Below are 17,738 nucleotides of genomic sequence, written 5' to 3' on the forward strand. Positions count from 1 at the left end.
AGGCTGCTGTCAAGGTCTACATCAGGAAGGGAGACTGTGGATATAGTTGGAGTGAGACTGAGGAACAGCAAAGACATGATCCTGCAATCTAATCCATTTACAGTGCTGTGCTAAGTGAGAGAAAACCTAGCCCTGCTGAACAATGTGCTATGGATTAAAAACAGAAGTTCTATAGACAGTTTGATCACTTTAAGCTATGTCAAGGGGTGTTATTCCGCTGAATATGTCATCCATGAGATGGAGATGATGTCTGGCAGCTTGTTGTGCCAGAATCTCTGCAACGCAATGTCTGTGAGAGTCAGCATGAGTATGGTGGGCATTTTGGAGAAGTACGTGTAAGACGATGAGGCGGAGTTGACTATGGCTAAAGGCATCCAGAGCTGGATTAAGCTGTGCAAATGGTGTGCACTTGCAAAAGATGTACTCCCATGGATTCGTGCCTCCATGACTTGTAGCAAAGTTAGTGCTCTATTGGAAGAAGGACATCCTCAGGAAGTTAAGAGAAGGTGCTAGTTCTCACAGATATGTTTACCAGATTCACCGTCGCTGTACCAACTAAAAACCAAACAGCTCATGAAGCTCTTCTAAAGCATTGGTTTGTTCATTATGGTTGTCTAGCTCAATTGCATTCAGGTCAAAACTTTGAATCTAATGTAATCAAGGAGCTTTGTAAAATTTATGGTTATAGTCAAGAGCCGCACAAGCCCCGCCTCCACCTCAGCTAGTCCCCTACTTTTCCAATGTTCACAGGAGTTTCACAAAATCTAACAAAGCTTTTACAAACTTTCAAACTTTACACATAAAGTGAAGCGAAGAGTGGTGTGGAGAGTGCCGGGTTGGTCTGAACAGGTGTTCTTCCAGGTCATGTCAAAGAGGAAAGAGCTGTGAACATCTCCCAAGATGGTGGCTCAGCGACCTCTTATACTGCCAGGTGCCCCCGAATGGCCAATCGTGTGCCTGCACATAATACAACAATGGAAAAACACACAAAATGGCCACAAACAGATACAATAAAGGGTGATTACAGAGCTCTTGTGGTCTCCCAGGAAGTTCTGACGCGTGACAGTACCTCGAGTGCCCATTATCCAGGTGTTGATTGTGAAAGTCTGCAATCAACCCAGGGTCCAGGATATCACAAGCAGGCACCCGGCACTGTTCCTCAGGGCCATATCCCTCCCAGTCAACCAGGTACTGTACTGGCCTCCCCGTCTTCTGGAGTCCATCAACGAAAGAACAGTGTAGACTGTGAAACACAAGTCAAGTTTGTAAGTTACATCGTTAATTTTCGTAAGGACCTTAAACAGACCAAATGTACTTCGGGTTCAACTTCTTACTTCCATCTGCAAATCTGAAGTCCAAGGAGCCACTGGTGGTTGAAATCCTAAAACGCGCTGGCATGGGTTAATTCCAGTAGCACAGTTTTGTGCTATTTCTGCCCATACCAAGTAGAGAAACCAGTTGTTGGGGTTCAATGTTATCAGGATACAATGTTCTTCTTTTTGATCTTCAGCTTTATGTGAATGTTGCGCTTGTTTACCTGCAGAATCTGTTAAAATCTGTGAAATAGAGAGAGCTGTTTCTTTTGTTTAACTACCATGAGGAAAATGGTCAGTTCGCCTGGTACATTTCCCCAGTAAGACTGGAGTTTAAGCACTAAGCGGGAGCTAGTCTTTCTCGATTTTGTCGAGTCTCAAGTCATCAAATTTGTGACTCGAGTCCACACCTCTGTTAAATTGTATTAGTTTATATATTGGTATACTGGTAAATACTTATTCCAAGGCATATCTTACTATTACAACAACGTTTTAAACATTTGACAGCATGTTGACAGCTGGAGCTTTAATTTTATTTACTATTTCTGGTCTGTTAAAAAGGAAAATCAATAATAATAACAGAGTGTCCAAAACCAAATGAACAGAGAATGATGTGTTTTTCTCCCCATTTCAAGTTCAAAACTGAGGTGTCTAATCTGTTCAGAGTCTGAAATGCTGATCCTCCCCATACAGTACTGGTAACTGGGCACATGATGGACATGTGGTTGGCGACCGTGTGAAACAAACTGGTCAATAGCAACATGTACAGACACTACTGTGCAAAACAAACTGCAGATGAAGAGGCTGAACAGATAAACAATTGGTAGTTTGTTGCCTCATAACAAGCGAATTTGCACAATCCGTCCCAATCGGATTTCATTACGACTAAACAGAGACGCATTTGACTTCCATGTGTAAATTCAGGTGTCAATCTTATCAGGATACAATCCAGATACGAGTCACAAGAAGTGACCAATTGTAAATCCGGTCAAGGTGTTTCTGAACATACTGATGTCAGACAGCCTGCAGCATCATGTCGGCCTCTTAGCATCATTAGTGTCATTAGAACAAAACATTGGTGAGGCAGTGAGAGCTGAAGTGACCCTGTGCTGCCCCACCTTTTCACAATATCTATTGCCCTGCCATACTGTAGATCAGAGGTCACTAATAGGCGAACCGAGTCCAGACCCAGACACTGTCCTGTGCGGACCTAGGCTTATAACCGATAAACTATAGAGGATTATTCACTTTCGACGGGGTGGTCCTGTTTTAAGCAACGTAACTTTTCTAGCCTTTACGGTACCTGTAGCGGCCCGGGAAACTCACAGACCAATCGCATGGGTTGGAAAAATCACACGTGATGCTACTCAGCCAATCAGATCTGTGCATTACGATGAGCGCTGAGACTCGAGTGAATGACACACACACAGGGGACGGATGAGGCGGGAAACAGCAGTCAGAGAAGAAAGTGAGCTGGATTATTTTGCATGTCGTGCTCTAAAAAGAAAAAAACTGACAATGTGTTGTTGAAATATCACCGAATTCTACTTGAACATCATTCAGTTGTTGACTGTATAAGATGTTGATATACCAACTAGGCTACTTCAGTAAACAGTATATGGCACTGAATCATGATGCAAGTTAGACATTATGATGTTCCAGACGTTTGCTTGAGGACATTTTCTTTGACTGGACCTTATTGAATTTTAATTAAAGACCGCTGCTGTAGAGGATGTGAGTGAGGAGGAGGTGCGCTGGGTTATAATGTGCTCACAGCAGGAGAAAAGGAGAAGGGAAGAGAGAGATCTTAGTGGACACTGGAGTCAAAAACTGAGTTTAGTTCAGATCTTAAAGTTGTCCAGACAGAAGGGCACCAGTGACAGCTCCAGAGAGAAGATGGGTTCTTTATAGCACCATGATCAAAAAGGTCAACTTGTCCAGAGTGTCTGCACAGTTTATGAATGAAGAAAGCCAGATCTGCTACACAGAAGAGAGAAATTTGTAAAGCTAAAAAAGAATCTCACAATCCTGCATCTTGACTTTTGTGTCAGCCAAGATGCTACATAGTGGAGCTGCACATGCAGACACTGTCAGGGGGTGGCCAGCATGATGTCTTGTTGCCGCTAGAGGGACACAGAGAGCAGCCAGTCAACCAGAGGCAGAACACACTGCAAGACCTGTCCCTGCCACCAGAGGGAATCAGAGAGCAGCCTCCAAGGCAATCACTGGAAAACGCGTCACTTGTATGAGCTCTACTAAAGGACAGCTCTCCATGCAGCGGGTGCTCAGTTTTGGGTCTGCCAGGCTGTGAGCTGGTGTGTCTCTGTAGCTGGCAATTTGTAAGTAAGTAAGTACTAAGTACGTAAGTAAGTAAATAAATAAATAAACCTCTTCTCGAATTTAACCTCTGGTGTATCCTTGGTTTCCAAACAAGTCTTGAGCCTTCTGACCCACAGTATAAATTAAAAAGAGGGAAAAACAAACTAAAACGTTTCTTTTGGGTTTCTTTTGAGTTTATTTCTCGAGTCAGCTCTTCATTCTGCATCTGGGCCCAAGGCAGCATCTGGCTGGTGGCTCGCCTGATAAGCTTTTACCTTTCAACTAAGTCTGAGGTTCAAAACCAGCTTGTGGTGGCCGTCCCATTACAGACACATTTTAAGTATGTTTGCGTATTATTTTAGCAATTAAGGTAGTTTAATATAGTTTTTACCTTAAACCTTTCAACTGAATTCAAGGGTTTTTCTGTATGTACAGAACATAATTATGCAAAAATGCTTATACATAACCTTGCATATGGCTTTTTGCCTAGCTACAGCTTACACAGAAGATTTTATTGGCTGGAGTGCTGATGTGGCCACCTCCCCCATAATACATATCACGCAACTAGTTGATCTTCTAGTCAGTTGGCCAGTAAATTCGTCTGTGTAAGGAATTCTGGATTTTTAGTTAAATTTCTTTAATTTCCTTATATTTAAGACTAACAGAATAATTGTAATATCACCGCTTTATTCCTGACAGAGGAGCATTCCTGTAACACAGGTATGTTAAACTCATTTGCATTTCTATTGATAATTTGCCAGTTAATTTTGTTGGATGAAAAAATGTAATAATGTAGATTAGAGTAGAAATATGCTGAGTAATCAAGACCACCATATAGCAGCAGTACTGCGCATTAAAAGTTACTTAAGTAAAACCATCCTTACGGAAGAAATACTCAGTTGATGATACTCTTGGCAAAATAATATATTAAAATCATGATATATTGTTATTGTTAGTTTTATTGTTATTAAAAGACTGCAAATTGATTGTGGTGAGTCCTTGTCTGAATACACAGGTTGTGCTTTGCTTTAATTTTTAATGATTTAGTTTTATTCAGAAAACATGTTCAGAATATTTAGCTTTTCCCGGAAAACTCATCCTAATGCACACTTTAAATTCTGTTAACAGATCATTCAGCTGTGACAGAGTCTTGGGAAACATTTGCATCAAACTGCAACACGTCATCATCATGGCTCACAGGTGACTGAATGAATTAAAATAATTATTATTGAGATTTAAAAATTGGAGTCTATCTGTTCACACGGTTAAACCTAATATAAAAGTGATGTGAGGAAAAAGAAGCTCCTGCACTGCTCTCCACCGTACCTTACCTGTTTACAACATGAGTTACCTGGAACACATACAAAGTGCACATGCAAAAGAGCACAATGCAAACAAATTTACATATTTATCTCATGGAAAGTTTAGTTAAGTGGGGAACTTACTCTCTACTGGTGGATGCTTAAAATTTCATACCTGAAATAATAATTCATGAACAATGTCAACACAAATTTTCAAAGTAATATTTATGTATTTATTGGGTTCAGCAGATCACAAGAGGCATCTTGGACTGTCAGTGATTTAATCCAGAAGAGTCGGTTAATCAGTGAAGGAAAACCGGCACGGTATCAACTGATCACAACGAAAAGTGATCTAGATGAAAGTGGTAAGATCAGAAAATGGACATTTGGTCAGCGATACATCAACACTCAAAACAAAATCATACTGGTGGTGGGAGAAACTGGAACAGGCAAAACCACTCTGATCAACGCCATAGTGAATTACACACTAGGAGTGAAGATCGATGATGATGTTTGGTTTGGGATCACAGAAGAAGGAGGAGTGAATCAAACTGAAGAACCTGAAACAGCAGATCAGACAGAAAGTCAAACAACTGAAGTCACTGTCTATGAGGTTTTTGTCCAGGAGAACCAAATCTCTGTTACCATAATTGACACTCCAGGTTATGGAGACACCAGAGGAGCAGAATATGATGAGCAGGTGGCTGAAAACTTGTTTAAACTGTTTAAACACGACACTGGAGTGAAAGAACTAGATGCAGTGTGTCTGGTAGTGAAATCAACTCAGAATCGACTCTCTGACAGACAGCATTACATTTTTGATGCAATTCTGTCTCTGTTTGGTAAAGACATAGAGGAGAACATTGTGTTTTTTATTACACACTCCACTGGAGGACCTCCAAAAAATGTCATTAATGCCATCACGAAAACAAAGATCCCTTGCAGGAAAAAAAATGGAAATGAACCAGTTTATTTCTTGTTTGACAATTGTCAAGCTGAACAGTGGAAAACAGAACATGAGGAAGTTTACCAAAAAGCTTGGAAGTTAACGGAGGACAGTTTAAGGAATTTTTTCACATCTCTGGAAGACCAGAACAGAAAAAGCTTAGAGATGACTGAGAGCGTTCTGACAGAGCAAATTCAGCTCAAAGCCTGTGTTTCTAATCTGCAGGAACGCATTGAGTTAAAGGAGCGCAAACAGGAAGAACTGACTCAGATTCAGGAAGCCCTCAAACAAAACCAGGAGAAGATTCAGAGAAATGAAAACTTTTCTTTTACAGTCACCAGGAGTCACAAGAAGAAAGTCAGCATTGGAAACGCTTCATGGTGGGACAGAAAGGCAACCTGTTGCTCCGTCTGTCAGGAGAACTGTCATGAGAAAAACTGCTGGTGTGCCATCGATGCCTCATGGTGTCATGTCATGAAAGATGAGCGCTGCACTGTGTGTTCAGGGAAGTGTCACCACAGTAAACACATCAGAGAGAACAAGAAATATGTTATAAAGAGTGATGAGATCAAAATGACGTATACAGACCTGATAAAACAATATGAGAACACTGATGAGTCAAAAGCAGGTATCAGTCTAGACAGAGAGGAATTTGAGAATGTCAAAAGGGAGCTTGAAAGCAACAAGCAAGAGAAAGAAGAAAAGACAAGCATAGAGAGGAAACTGGAAGAAAAACTGAGTGAGATTGCAAAAGAAAAGACCCAACTGGTGGAAGAGGCCTGCAGCACCATAATCAAACTGTCTGAAATTGCATTAAAACCAGACTCTGCCTTCATGGTTGAGTCACTGGACTTCTTGATCCCCCGAGCTGAGGAAACTGGACATCGTGACTGGGTTCAGAAACTGAAGGAGTTGAGGAAAATTCATCCTGAAGCAGAGACAAGAACCGTTGCTGTACTGAGATATTTGCGAGCAGGTTTTACTAGAGGTCTTACTAGTAAAAAATGACAGAAATGGATCATAGTTTGTTACAGTGATAAGGAAGGAATTGCTCAGTATCTGACTTATACATTATCCACAGCACATTTGCAAATTAGGAAAATGAAATTGAATGCAAAATTGTTAAAGTATCCAGACAGCCCTTGTAATTAGTGAATTCAGCTATTTTAAGGTCACTCATGGCTGACACAGATGTTCCATTGCACTCACACAGCTTGTATAATCTCTGTAGAAAAGCACTGATCAACAGAATGGGACCCTCTGGTTCAGCTGCACATGAGCCTAAGATCACCATGCTTAAATCCAAGGGTTGGTTAGAGGGGTACAAAGCCCCCCAGCATCAGTACCTGGCCTAACTTATGCTCTTGTGGCTGAATGCAATCAAATCCTCACAGCAATGTTCCAACATAGAGTGTAAAGCCTTTCCAGAAGAGTAGAGTTAGTGCAGAAAAGGGGGACAAACTCCCTATTAATACACATGAAGAAGAAACACTGTGATGAGCAGGTGTCTATAAGCTTTTGGACATACATAATGTGTCTAATTGAAGCTGGTGGACATTAGTACACTGAGATTTTCTAATCACTATTCTTGTTATTTTTTTGTTATTTTTACATAACGAATACATAGTTGTCTGGGTTAACATGTGTAATGGTCTCTCTGAGGTTTGGGTTAAGTAGACAGTTCTAATTTTTACTTTCATTAAATAAAATGGGAAATAAAATATAGTTTATATTTGAGTAACAGCTATTATTGGAGACATTTATCCTAAACCTGTGAGCATATGCTCTGCACAAGAATGCAGAAGTATGAATTACTGATCAAAAAGAGAATGGAACTAAGGTGTTGAAGTTACTATACTCTTTGTGCTGCAATTGAATATTTTTACAGAAAAAACTGAGTGATGATGTTTGTAAAATAAACATGTTTGTTAACATGTTTTGTCCTGTTGCATTTCCATATTTACTAAATCAAAAATTAATATACGTTTCTAACTTGTTTTTACATTTTGGGTCTTCACCCAGGACCATACATTGGGCATGTAAAGATCCAGTTCATTTTTTTACAAATTATCCTGTTAAGTGTGCTGTTGCAACTTTTTAAATTAGATAAGACTTGTAACAGGAAATGAAAAAGAAAATCTGATGTTTCCTCAATAATGTCGTTATTAAAGTCCTCTCCACACCAACCATCTCTTCTACACTTCTCATCTTTACAAGTCCTGCTAACAGGGAAACCTTTTATCTTGTTATTTATGCATTCTAAATGCTAAATAGTCATTCTGTAAAACTCTTCTTGCCTAAAATAGGATAAGAAACAGTAATTAAAATATAAAAGATTGTGATAAAACTAAGCAATTCTCTCTTAATATTTTTATGCGTGTCCTTATGAACATTGTTAGAGGTCTGCTACCTGACCATGTCGGGTCCAACAAATATTGAGTAAACATTTTTCACTTACAATATTAATCTCAGGTTGGGTTTGTTTTCAAAAGTGTGATTTTTTTCAAGGTGCAAACTTCTGTATATAGTTACTTTGACTAATGAATTCAGCATGTACATAAGCACAGGTTGCCATTTTCATTCACATACCTGTTTATTAAAGCTGGAAAATAGATTAAGAATTAAATTATGATGATAGAAGTGTTTGCCACAGAGAATAAAGCATAATCTTTTCCACTTCCGTTTGAAAGGAACTCACTTTCTTTGATACCTTAAGATGTCTTTAGTTGTAAAGAATCTTTGGTAAAGGTTTAAATAAGCTATTTACACTTGATCTGGAACAAGATTTTATTCCCACTAATAGCTTGTTTATTAGAATCATTCTGTGCAGATCCATCAGTGTTATAGCCCTCAAACGATGATCCCTTTTACTACCATCTCATCAATTCTGCTTTCACTTTCCTCCTTTAAAGCTCAGCTGGAACCCTTCTCTTCTGTCTTTTAGTCTCAATCTCACTCCAGTTGATGTTTCTGTTGACTTTTTTGAGGAGGATAACCTCCAGTATGAGAAAGGCACTTTATAAATGACTACTACTACTACTACTACTACTATTATTATTATTATTATTATTATTATTATTAATAATAATAATAATAATAATAATAATAATAATAATTATTATTATTATTATAAGCATCCTATATAGAGAAGAAAGAACATTGTGTTTTTTGTTATGTGGTCCAATAAAGGACCCCCAAGAAATGTCATTAACACCATCAAGAAAGCAAGGATCCCTTGCAGGATAAGAAATGGAAATGAACCTGTTTATTTCTTATTTGACAATTGTCAAGCTGAACAGTGGAGTACAGAATATGAGGACACTTATCAAGAAGGTTGAAAAGTAATGGAGGTGAGTTTAAGGAATTTCTTTCAATTTATATAAAATTTATGTAAAAAAATACCAGATGTTTAAAATATCACAATAACACACACACACACACACACACACACACACACACACTCACACACATATACAAACACATACACACACAGACACACTAACAGCAGGCCATGTAGGAGGAGAACAGAGTGAAGGACACAGCACCTCCACACTTTTATTCCTGCAGGTTCACCCATCACCACATGTGTAATATAAATGTGTAGACGACACTGAAAATTGGTTATTTTATATGTTCTTCACAGAAAATGAGCAAAGGCCAAGAAATCTGAGTTTGAATTAATAATAAATCACATCATCTTTTCTTTTGGTAAACATTAAAAAAAATGGGTCCCACAGACCCCAACACCACACAAGGGTTAAGCTCAAACATGAAGAACTGGCTCAGATTCAGGAAGCCCTCAAAGCCACCAGGAGAACAATCAGAAAAATGAAAACTGTTCTGTTACAGTCACCAAAAGTCAAAGACAAAGTCAGCATTGAAAATGCTTCATGGTGGGACAGAAATGCAACGTGTTGCTCCGTCTGTCAAGAGAACTGTCATGAGCACAACTGCTGGAGCTTTAGCTTCCACAGTCTACAATAAAGCTCATGAGACTGGTAATTCATGTTTGAGTGTGATTGGTATAGCAATTTGGTGGTGGAAGTTGGGGGAGACATTTTTATGTTGTGGGTTACCCTAGACAGATCGTAACAAGCATGATAATGGAAAGGTTCAATTTGCCACAAAGAATAACTAATAATCTTGTCTGCTTCCATTTGCAACTAACTCACTTTCTTTATACTATATGCTGTTTGGGGTTGTAGAGAATCTTTGGTAGATGTGAAATAGCCTATTTACACTTGATCTGGAACAATCATTTAATCCTACTAATAGCTTGCTTAATAGAATCATTTAGTGCAGATCCATCAGTGTTATAGCCCTCAAATCATGGTCCCTTTGACCATCACCTCATCAACTCTTTCACTTTCCTTCTTCAAAACTCAGCTGAAAGCCTTTCTCTTTTCTCTTTCACCCAGCATTTCACTCCAGGTGATATACTGTTACCTTCTTGGCAAAGGTTATCATGTAAAATGCCTTTTTTTGGCTTGTACATCAGCCTTGGGTGTCATTATTTTATTATTATTTTTATAATTATTATTATTATGGCTGCATGGCGGTGCGGTGGGTAGTGCCATTTCTTCACAGCAAGAAGGGGCTGGCTTTGACCAGGCTCCTTTCTGTGTGGAGTTGGTTCCTGCCTTCCGCCCATTGACCCTTGGGAAATGCTCAAGCACCGCCCACAACCCAGAAAGATAAGCAGCTTAGATAATGTGATTATTATTATTGTTGTTGTCGTTGTTGTTAGCATCTCCTGTACAAGTATACAGTTAGTGTTTTCCATGTTGCAATATTCTGTGGAAACCACAGAGGAACATGAATAGAGTAAAGAAGCAGATTATGTAACCTCATCTGAAGTGAATCTATTTGATTATAACTTTCACATCAAGATAAAGGACCAAGAAAGCTTTTGTTTTTCTCTCTGTCTTTTCTTTCTTTTTTGTCCAGAAATGGATTCTCTTAATGTGATGTTTTGTGTGTAGAGGAACCCAGGAGTCCTTATACAAGCAGAAATATATGCATGTATAACCTTGCATAAGGGTTTATGCCTAGCTACAGCTTACACAGCAAATGTCATTGGCTGGAGTGCTGATTTTTTGCCACTTCCAGCTGACGACACGTTTGCCACCAATATGTCAGTTCTTTCTGAGCTTATCTTTTAGTCAGTTCAGAATTTCTTAGCTCTCTACATAAGACATTTTTAAATTCCTTATTTTAGACTAAGAGAATAATTTTAGGATCACTTGTCTTTTTCACTGCTGACAGAGGGAAATTCCTATAAACCAGGTATGTTTAAAAATAACTACAACTCTTTACATTTACATTTCCAGTGATAATCTACTTTGCTAAGCAGCATGATGAGTGATGCAGAGCTATTTATTGAGGTCAGAAAATTATTTAAAACCATACTTAATTAGCAAGAAGTATTATTACTTCCATGCTAATTATGCTCAAGTTAAATAAGGATGAAGCAACTCAAATAATTGCAAAGAAGACACTGCACTAAGAAGACACTGAAAATTTGAATACCTTACAGTTTTTTTTTATATATGAAGCTTAATGTACATTCTATATTCTGTTAAAAGGTCATTCAGCTGTGTCTAAATCTCCAAAGATATTTGTGTCAAACTAAAGCACATCATCATTATGGCTCTCAGGTAAGTAAACAATGAAAATAAATTTGTTGAAGTTTCCCTGTTTAGGAAATTTATCATAGAGTCATAACTTATATGTATATTTATCTCATCTGACCCAACAACAAGGCCTTTTGGACAGTCAAGTGGTGACAGACAACAGTTTAAGTGCAAGACAGCTTACTCTTTCCAAATAATCAAGTTCAGTGCTGGTGTAAGCTTAAATTTTCAAGCAAAATACTGAATGTTATTGTAATAATAATATTATGATACCACTATACACTTTGCATATGTGACTATTGAAACAACAATTCAGGAACAGTATCAACACAGTAATTCTCAATAAAATTTCTCTCTTTATTGGATTTAGCAGATCACAAAAGACATCTTGGACTGTCAGTGATTTAATCCAGAAGAGTCAGTTAATCAGTGAAGGAAAACCATCACGATATCGTCTACTCACAACCAAAACTTATCTAGATGAAAGTGGCAAAATCAGAAAATGGTCATTTGGGCAGCGATACATCAACACTCAAAACAAAGTCATACTGCTGGTGGGAGAAACTGGAACAGGCAAAACCACTCTGATCAACGGCATAGTAAATTACACACTAGGAGTGAAGATCAATGATGATGTTTGGTTTGAGATCACAGAAGAAGGAGGAGTGAATCAAACTGAACCTGAAACAGCAGATCAGACAGAAACTCAAACAACTGAAGTCACAGTCTATGAGGTTTTTGTCCAGGAGAACCAAATCTCTGTTACCATTATTGACACTCCAGGTTATGGGAACACCAGAGGAGCAGAATATGATAAGAAGATTGCTGAAAACTTGTTGAAACTGTTTGAAAAAGACACTGGAGTTAAAGAAATAGACGCAGTGTGTCTGGTAGTGAAGGCAGCTGAGAATCGTTTCTCTGACAGACAGCATTACATTTTTGATGCAATTCTGTCTCTGTTTGGTAAAGACATAGAGGAGAACATTGTGATTTTTGTTTCACGGTCCACTGGAGGACCTCCAAAAAATGTCATTAATGCCATCAAGGAAACAAAGATCCCTTGCAGGAAAAGAAATGGAAATGAACCAGTTTATTTCTTGTTTGACAATTGTCAAGCTGAACAGTGGAAAACAGAATATGAGGAAGTTTACCAAAAAGCTTGGAAGTTAACGGAGGACAATTTAAGGAATTTTTTCACATCTCTGGAAGACCAGAACGGAAAAAGCTTAGAGACGACTGAGAGAGTTCTGACAGAGCAAATTCAGCTCAAAGCCTGTGTTTCTAATCTGCAGGAATGCATTGAGTTCAAGGAGCGCAAACAGGAAGAACTGACTCAGATTCAGGAAGCCCTCAAACAAAACCAGGAAAACATTGAGAGAAATGAAGACTTTTCTTTTACAGTCACCAGGAGTCACAAGGAGAAAGTCAGCATTGAAAACACTTCATGGTGGGACAGAAAGGCAACCTGTTGCTCCGTCTGTCAGGAGAACTGTCATGAGAAAAACTGCTGGTGTGCCATCGATGCCTCATGGTGTTATGTCATGAAAGATGGTCGCTGCACAGTGTGTACAGGGAAGTGTCACTACAGTAAACACATCAGAGAGAACAAGAAATATGTCACAGAGAGTGAAGAGAAGCAAATGACGTATACAGACGTGATAAAACAATATGAGAACACTGATGAGTCAAAAGCAGGTATCAGTCTAGACTCAGAGGAATTTGAGAATGTCAAAAGGGAGCTTGAAAGCAACAAGAAAGAGAAAGAAGAAAAGACCAGCACAGAGAACAGACTGAAAGAAGAACTGACCAAGATTGAAAAAGAAAAGACCAAACTGGTGGAAGAGGCCTGCAACACCATCATCAGACTGTCTGAAATTGCATTAAAACCAGACTCTGCCTTCATGGTTGAGTCACTGGACTTCTTGATCCCCCGAGCTGAGGAAACTGGACATCCTGACTGGGTTCAGAAACTGAAGGAGTTGAGGAAAATTCATCCTGAAGCAGAGACAAGAACCGTTGCTGTACTGAGATATTTAAAAGCAGGCTTTACTAATCTCACTGGTAAAAAATGACAGAAATGGATCATAGTTTGTTACAGTGATAAGGAAGGAATTGCTCAGTATCTGACTTATACATTATCCACAGCACATTTGCAAATTAGGAAAATGAAATTGAATGCAAAATTGTTAAAGTATCCAGACAGCCCTTGTAATTAGTGAATTCAGCTATTTTAAGGTCACTCATGGCTGACACAGATGTTCCATTGCACTCACACAGCTTGTATAATCTCTGTAGAAAAGCACTGATCAACAGAATGGGACCCTCTGGTTCAGCTGCACATGAGCAGGTATCAGTCTAGACTCAGAGGAATTTGAGAATGTCAAAAGGGAGCTTGAAAGCAACAAGAAAGAGAAAGAAGAAAAGACCAGCACAGAGAACAGACTGAAAGAAGAACTGACCAAGATTGAAAAAGAAAAGACCAAACTGGTGGAAGAGGCCTGCAACACCATCATCAGACTGTCTGAAATTGCATTAAAACCAGACTCTGCCTTCGTTGTTAAGTCACTGGACATCTTGATCCCCCAAGCTGAGGAAACTGGACATCCTGACTGGGTTCAGAAACTGAAGGAACTGAGGAAGATTGAACCTGAAGCAGAGGCAAGAGTTGTTGCTGCACTAAGATATTCAGAGTCACTAAGAAAAAAATCAAGGCACAGTTCATAACAGTGATGAGGAGGGAATTGCTCAGTATACAAATTACACATTATCCAAAGCAGAGTCACGAAGGTGGTCTGTTAGTAAAATGAAAGTGAATATAGGAGAATTAAGTATTCTTGCTGTACATTATCATATTTTCTTTTTTATCAGATTTTGATACTTATAAGTTACACTGTATGCCCAAAAGTATCTAGGTTCTTCTTCTAATCTGTGAATTTAAGGCCACTCAGTGCTGACACAGACATTCAATTGTGCACACACTGCTTGTATAGAAATACATGCAGTACATCATAGAGAAGCAAATTACAACCAGAACTGATCTATGAAAATGGAATTGTGTTCTCTGGAGTGATGGATGCTCCATCTAATACTTTTGGGATGAGTTGGAGTGTCCAGAACTGATCATCCAACATCAGTACCTGACATCACTAATGCTCTTGTAGCAGAATGCAACCAAATCCTCACAGCAATGTTCTAACATTTAGTGCCTCCCAGAAGAATTACTGCAGCAAAGAGGGACAAACTCTCTATTAATACCCTTCATTTCAGAAGAAACACTGCAATGAGCACATGTATGAAGTTTTGGACATACAGTGTTTATCTACTTGAAGCTGGTGGACATTAATACATCAAGAAATTCTGTTTGTTTTTTATCATTAATCTTGTTATTTTTGTCAGGTTAAATATTTAAATGTTAAATAGTTGTCTGTATTAACAAGTGTGCTGGGCTCTTTGTGATCTGATTTAAGACTATTACCAGATCTATTTCTTAAGCTCATCATTCCTGTTACATAAAATAGAAAACTCATATATTGAGTGACAGCTATTATGGAAACATTCATCCAAATCCTGTGAGTATTAATTACAGTTCAAAAAACAGAATGGAACATCTGTACTAATTGTACTAATTCTACTGTACTTAAGCAGTTTTACAAAAAAAAAAAAAAAGATTATATTTCTAAAATAAACGTATTTGTCAAACAAGTTCATTTTTGTCTCGTTGCATTTCTGTGTTTGCTAAGTCAAAAATCAATATTTCTAACATGTAATTACATTTTGGATGTTGACAATTTTTTTAAAGTGCAAACTTTTATATAATGTAACTTCCACCACTGATGAATGCAGCATAGCATCATCAGCACAGATAGTCATGTTCATTCACACACCTGTCCATTAAAGCTGGCAAATAGATAATAATGTAAACACAAAGAATAAAGAACAATATTTTCCTCTTGTGCTGAACTGACTTCCTTGATACTATAAACTGAATTGGGTTGTAGTGAATCTTTGATTAAAGTGAAATAGCCTACTTTGTGTTTTTGATACATAGGATAATACCAGATCATGTCTGTATTATTTATATCTCTTGTATTGCTAATACATTTGAGGGAAACACAAATCTAATATTGACCAGGTTGGAAAGAGTACTGAAAATCTCTACATAAGTACTGTTACTGTAGTAATAATTTACTTGACTACAAGTAAAAATAAAATATAAAGTAAATTACTCAAAAAAGAGTAAAAAGTATCGGCTACATTATTGCAAATAATCTGTAAAGACAAAACTAAAGCACATGATACTACATGAGAAAGAAAGTTTGTGCTGAGTGCTGAGACTGATCAGCTTATGCACATTTACACATCTTTCAATGAACTGTGTGAGAAACAAGGTTCACATTAAAATACCATCAATTAATTATTGATATGAGGCTTTCAAGTTTATCTGTTTCCAATAAAGGAGTTTAGAATATCTGAAAGGCTGTGCAGAGTTTGTTACTGTTTAATTAAGTTTGTATTAAAAAAACAGATAACTTGATTGAAAGACAAAATTATGAGTAGTTTTTAATGATATTCCTCCTGCCCATCTGCTCCTTGGAGCTTACATTAATTTATAGGGGGGGACCTCCACAGAAAATAAACAATCACAGCCTTCAAACTATATAAATGTACTGGTACCTGCATAAAATATTTCTACCATTAAATCTTCAGCAACAACTGCAATTTATCCAGTGTTGATTTTCTTTACTGTGATATATTCCTCTGGTAATCATACTGCGACGATGGCAGATAGAACCAGATGTTCACAGCAGAGGTTTGAGAACAGTACTTTAATATCAATAGGACAATCCAAACTCACAGTCAGTAAACACAAGCAGAAGGTTGAAAACTAGAGAATCAGTGCAGGACAAAAGGGCAAGACTCACGGTCATAAAGAAAACACGGGTCATACACAGGTACGCACATGAGTGACAATACTTTGCGCAATGACAGTACCCCCCCAAGGAGTCTGGGATGACCAAGGAATGAGGGCGCCCGCGACCACCACCACCAACCCGACCAGAGGCATCTGAGGGTGTAACCCCGGAACTGTCCAGGTGCTGGACAGGACCACGGTTACTGGAACGGACCAGACAGGAACTTGAGATGCTTCCTGGGATGACCTCTCTGACGTGGAGCCGGCTTCTCAGGCAATACAAAACTGTGCAGGTAAGTTGAGCCTGCATCTGACATCATTAATTTTTCACAATCTGGAATGAACTGATGTATTTGGGCTGCAACTTACAACAACCATGCCCAAACCTGAGGTCCCTAGTATATAGCCAAACCTTGTCTCCTAGTTAAAAGGAGGCGGTCTCTCCTCGATGCCTATCTGCCTTTTCTGTGGCACACTCAATGCTGCAATGTGTTTGTTCCCAGACTCCTTGATGAGTCTCATACATGTCTATGGTGGGGTTGTCTGATGGTGTAGCAGTCCAGGGAGCGAGAGGAGGTTGATAACCTAGGACACATTGGAAGGGAGTCATCTGAGTGGCAGAACAAATTAGGGAGTTCTGGGCAATCTCCGCCCAGATCAAATACTTGGACCAGTCAAAGGCATTGCTGCTGCTGAATGACTGGAGGAATTTTCTTAGTTCTTGGTTAACTCTTTCGCATTGTCCTCTGCACTGATGATGGTAACTTGAAATGAAACCGACATTGATGCCTAGGTGTTCAGAAGCCTGACCAAATTTGAGACGTAAATGGGGGACCACGATCAGAAATAATGTCTTCTGGTACACCATAATTACGAAAGATATGTTCATATAGGGCTAAAGCTGTGTCGAAAGCAGTGGGTAGTGATTTGAAAAGAATGAATTTCACTTTCTGGCCAGAAGTGTTTTAGGGGTTTTATTTTGTGCACAGATTGAACAGGAGGCTACAAATCCATGTATATCCCATTGCAAAGTCTTTCACCAATAGCGGGCACATATAGCTTATTGGGTGGACAGTGACAAGGGGTTTCGACTTTCTCTGTAGCTTTGGTAATCTCTTCATCAATCTCCCAACAAATAGATAAGATCTCAACACTGAAAGGGAGAATGGGCTCAGGCTCAGACATATTCTCTCTCTCCTGGCCACCCTGATGAATGCAAGCCTGGGCGTCAGCTTTAGAGTTACAAGAACCTGGGTGGTAGGATATACTAAACTGAAAACATGAGAAGAACAGGGACCATCTGGCTTGTCTGGG

At 38.7% G+C, this 17,738-nt stretch overlaps 2 protein-coding genes across 3 annotated transcripts; both read left to right on the forward strand.

The window, feature by feature from the left end:
• The first annotated feature begins 4,234 nt into the window (after positions 1-4,234).
• Positions 4,235-7,002, forward strand: LOC118803152. 2 transcript variants are annotated; one of them, XM_036563670.1, is made up of 3 exons: positions 4,235-4,352; positions 4,761-4,832; positions 5,180-7,002. In XM_036563670.1, the coding sequence occupies exons 2-3, from the start codon at positions 4,822-4,824 to the stop codon at positions 6,885-6,887; spliced, it is 1,719 nt and encodes a 572-aa protein (XP_036419563.1). In that variant the 5' UTR covers positions 4,235-4,352; positions 4,761-4,821; the 3' UTR covers positions 6,888-7,002. The 2 variants fall into 2 exon arrangements, with proteins under 2 accessions (XP_036419563.1, XP_036419564.1); XM_036563671.1 differs by having other exon boundaries at positions 5,183-7,002.
• Positions 7,003-11,525: 4,523 nt separating this feature from the next.
• On the forward strand, positions 11,526-16,936 carry LOC118803149. Its single transcript, XM_036563666.1, has 5 exons — positions 11,526-11,536; positions 11,883-13,167; positions 13,228-13,573; positions 13,860-14,170; positions 16,928-16,936. The coding sequence occupies exons 1-5, from the start codon at positions 11,526-11,528 to the stop codon at positions 16,934-16,936; spliced, it is 1,962 nt and encodes a 653-aa protein (XP_036419559.1).
• The last annotated feature ends 802 nt before the right edge of the window (positions 16,937-17,738 follow it).

The sequence above is a fragment of the Colossoma macropomum genome, unplaced genomic scaffold (assembly GCF_904425465.1).
Source record: "Colossoma macropomum unplaced genomic scaffold, Colossoma_macropomum, whole genome shotgun sequence".
Taxonomy (NCBI): domain Eukaryota; kingdom Metazoa; phylum Chordata; class Actinopteri; order Characiformes; family Serrasalmidae; genus Colossoma; species Colossoma macropomum.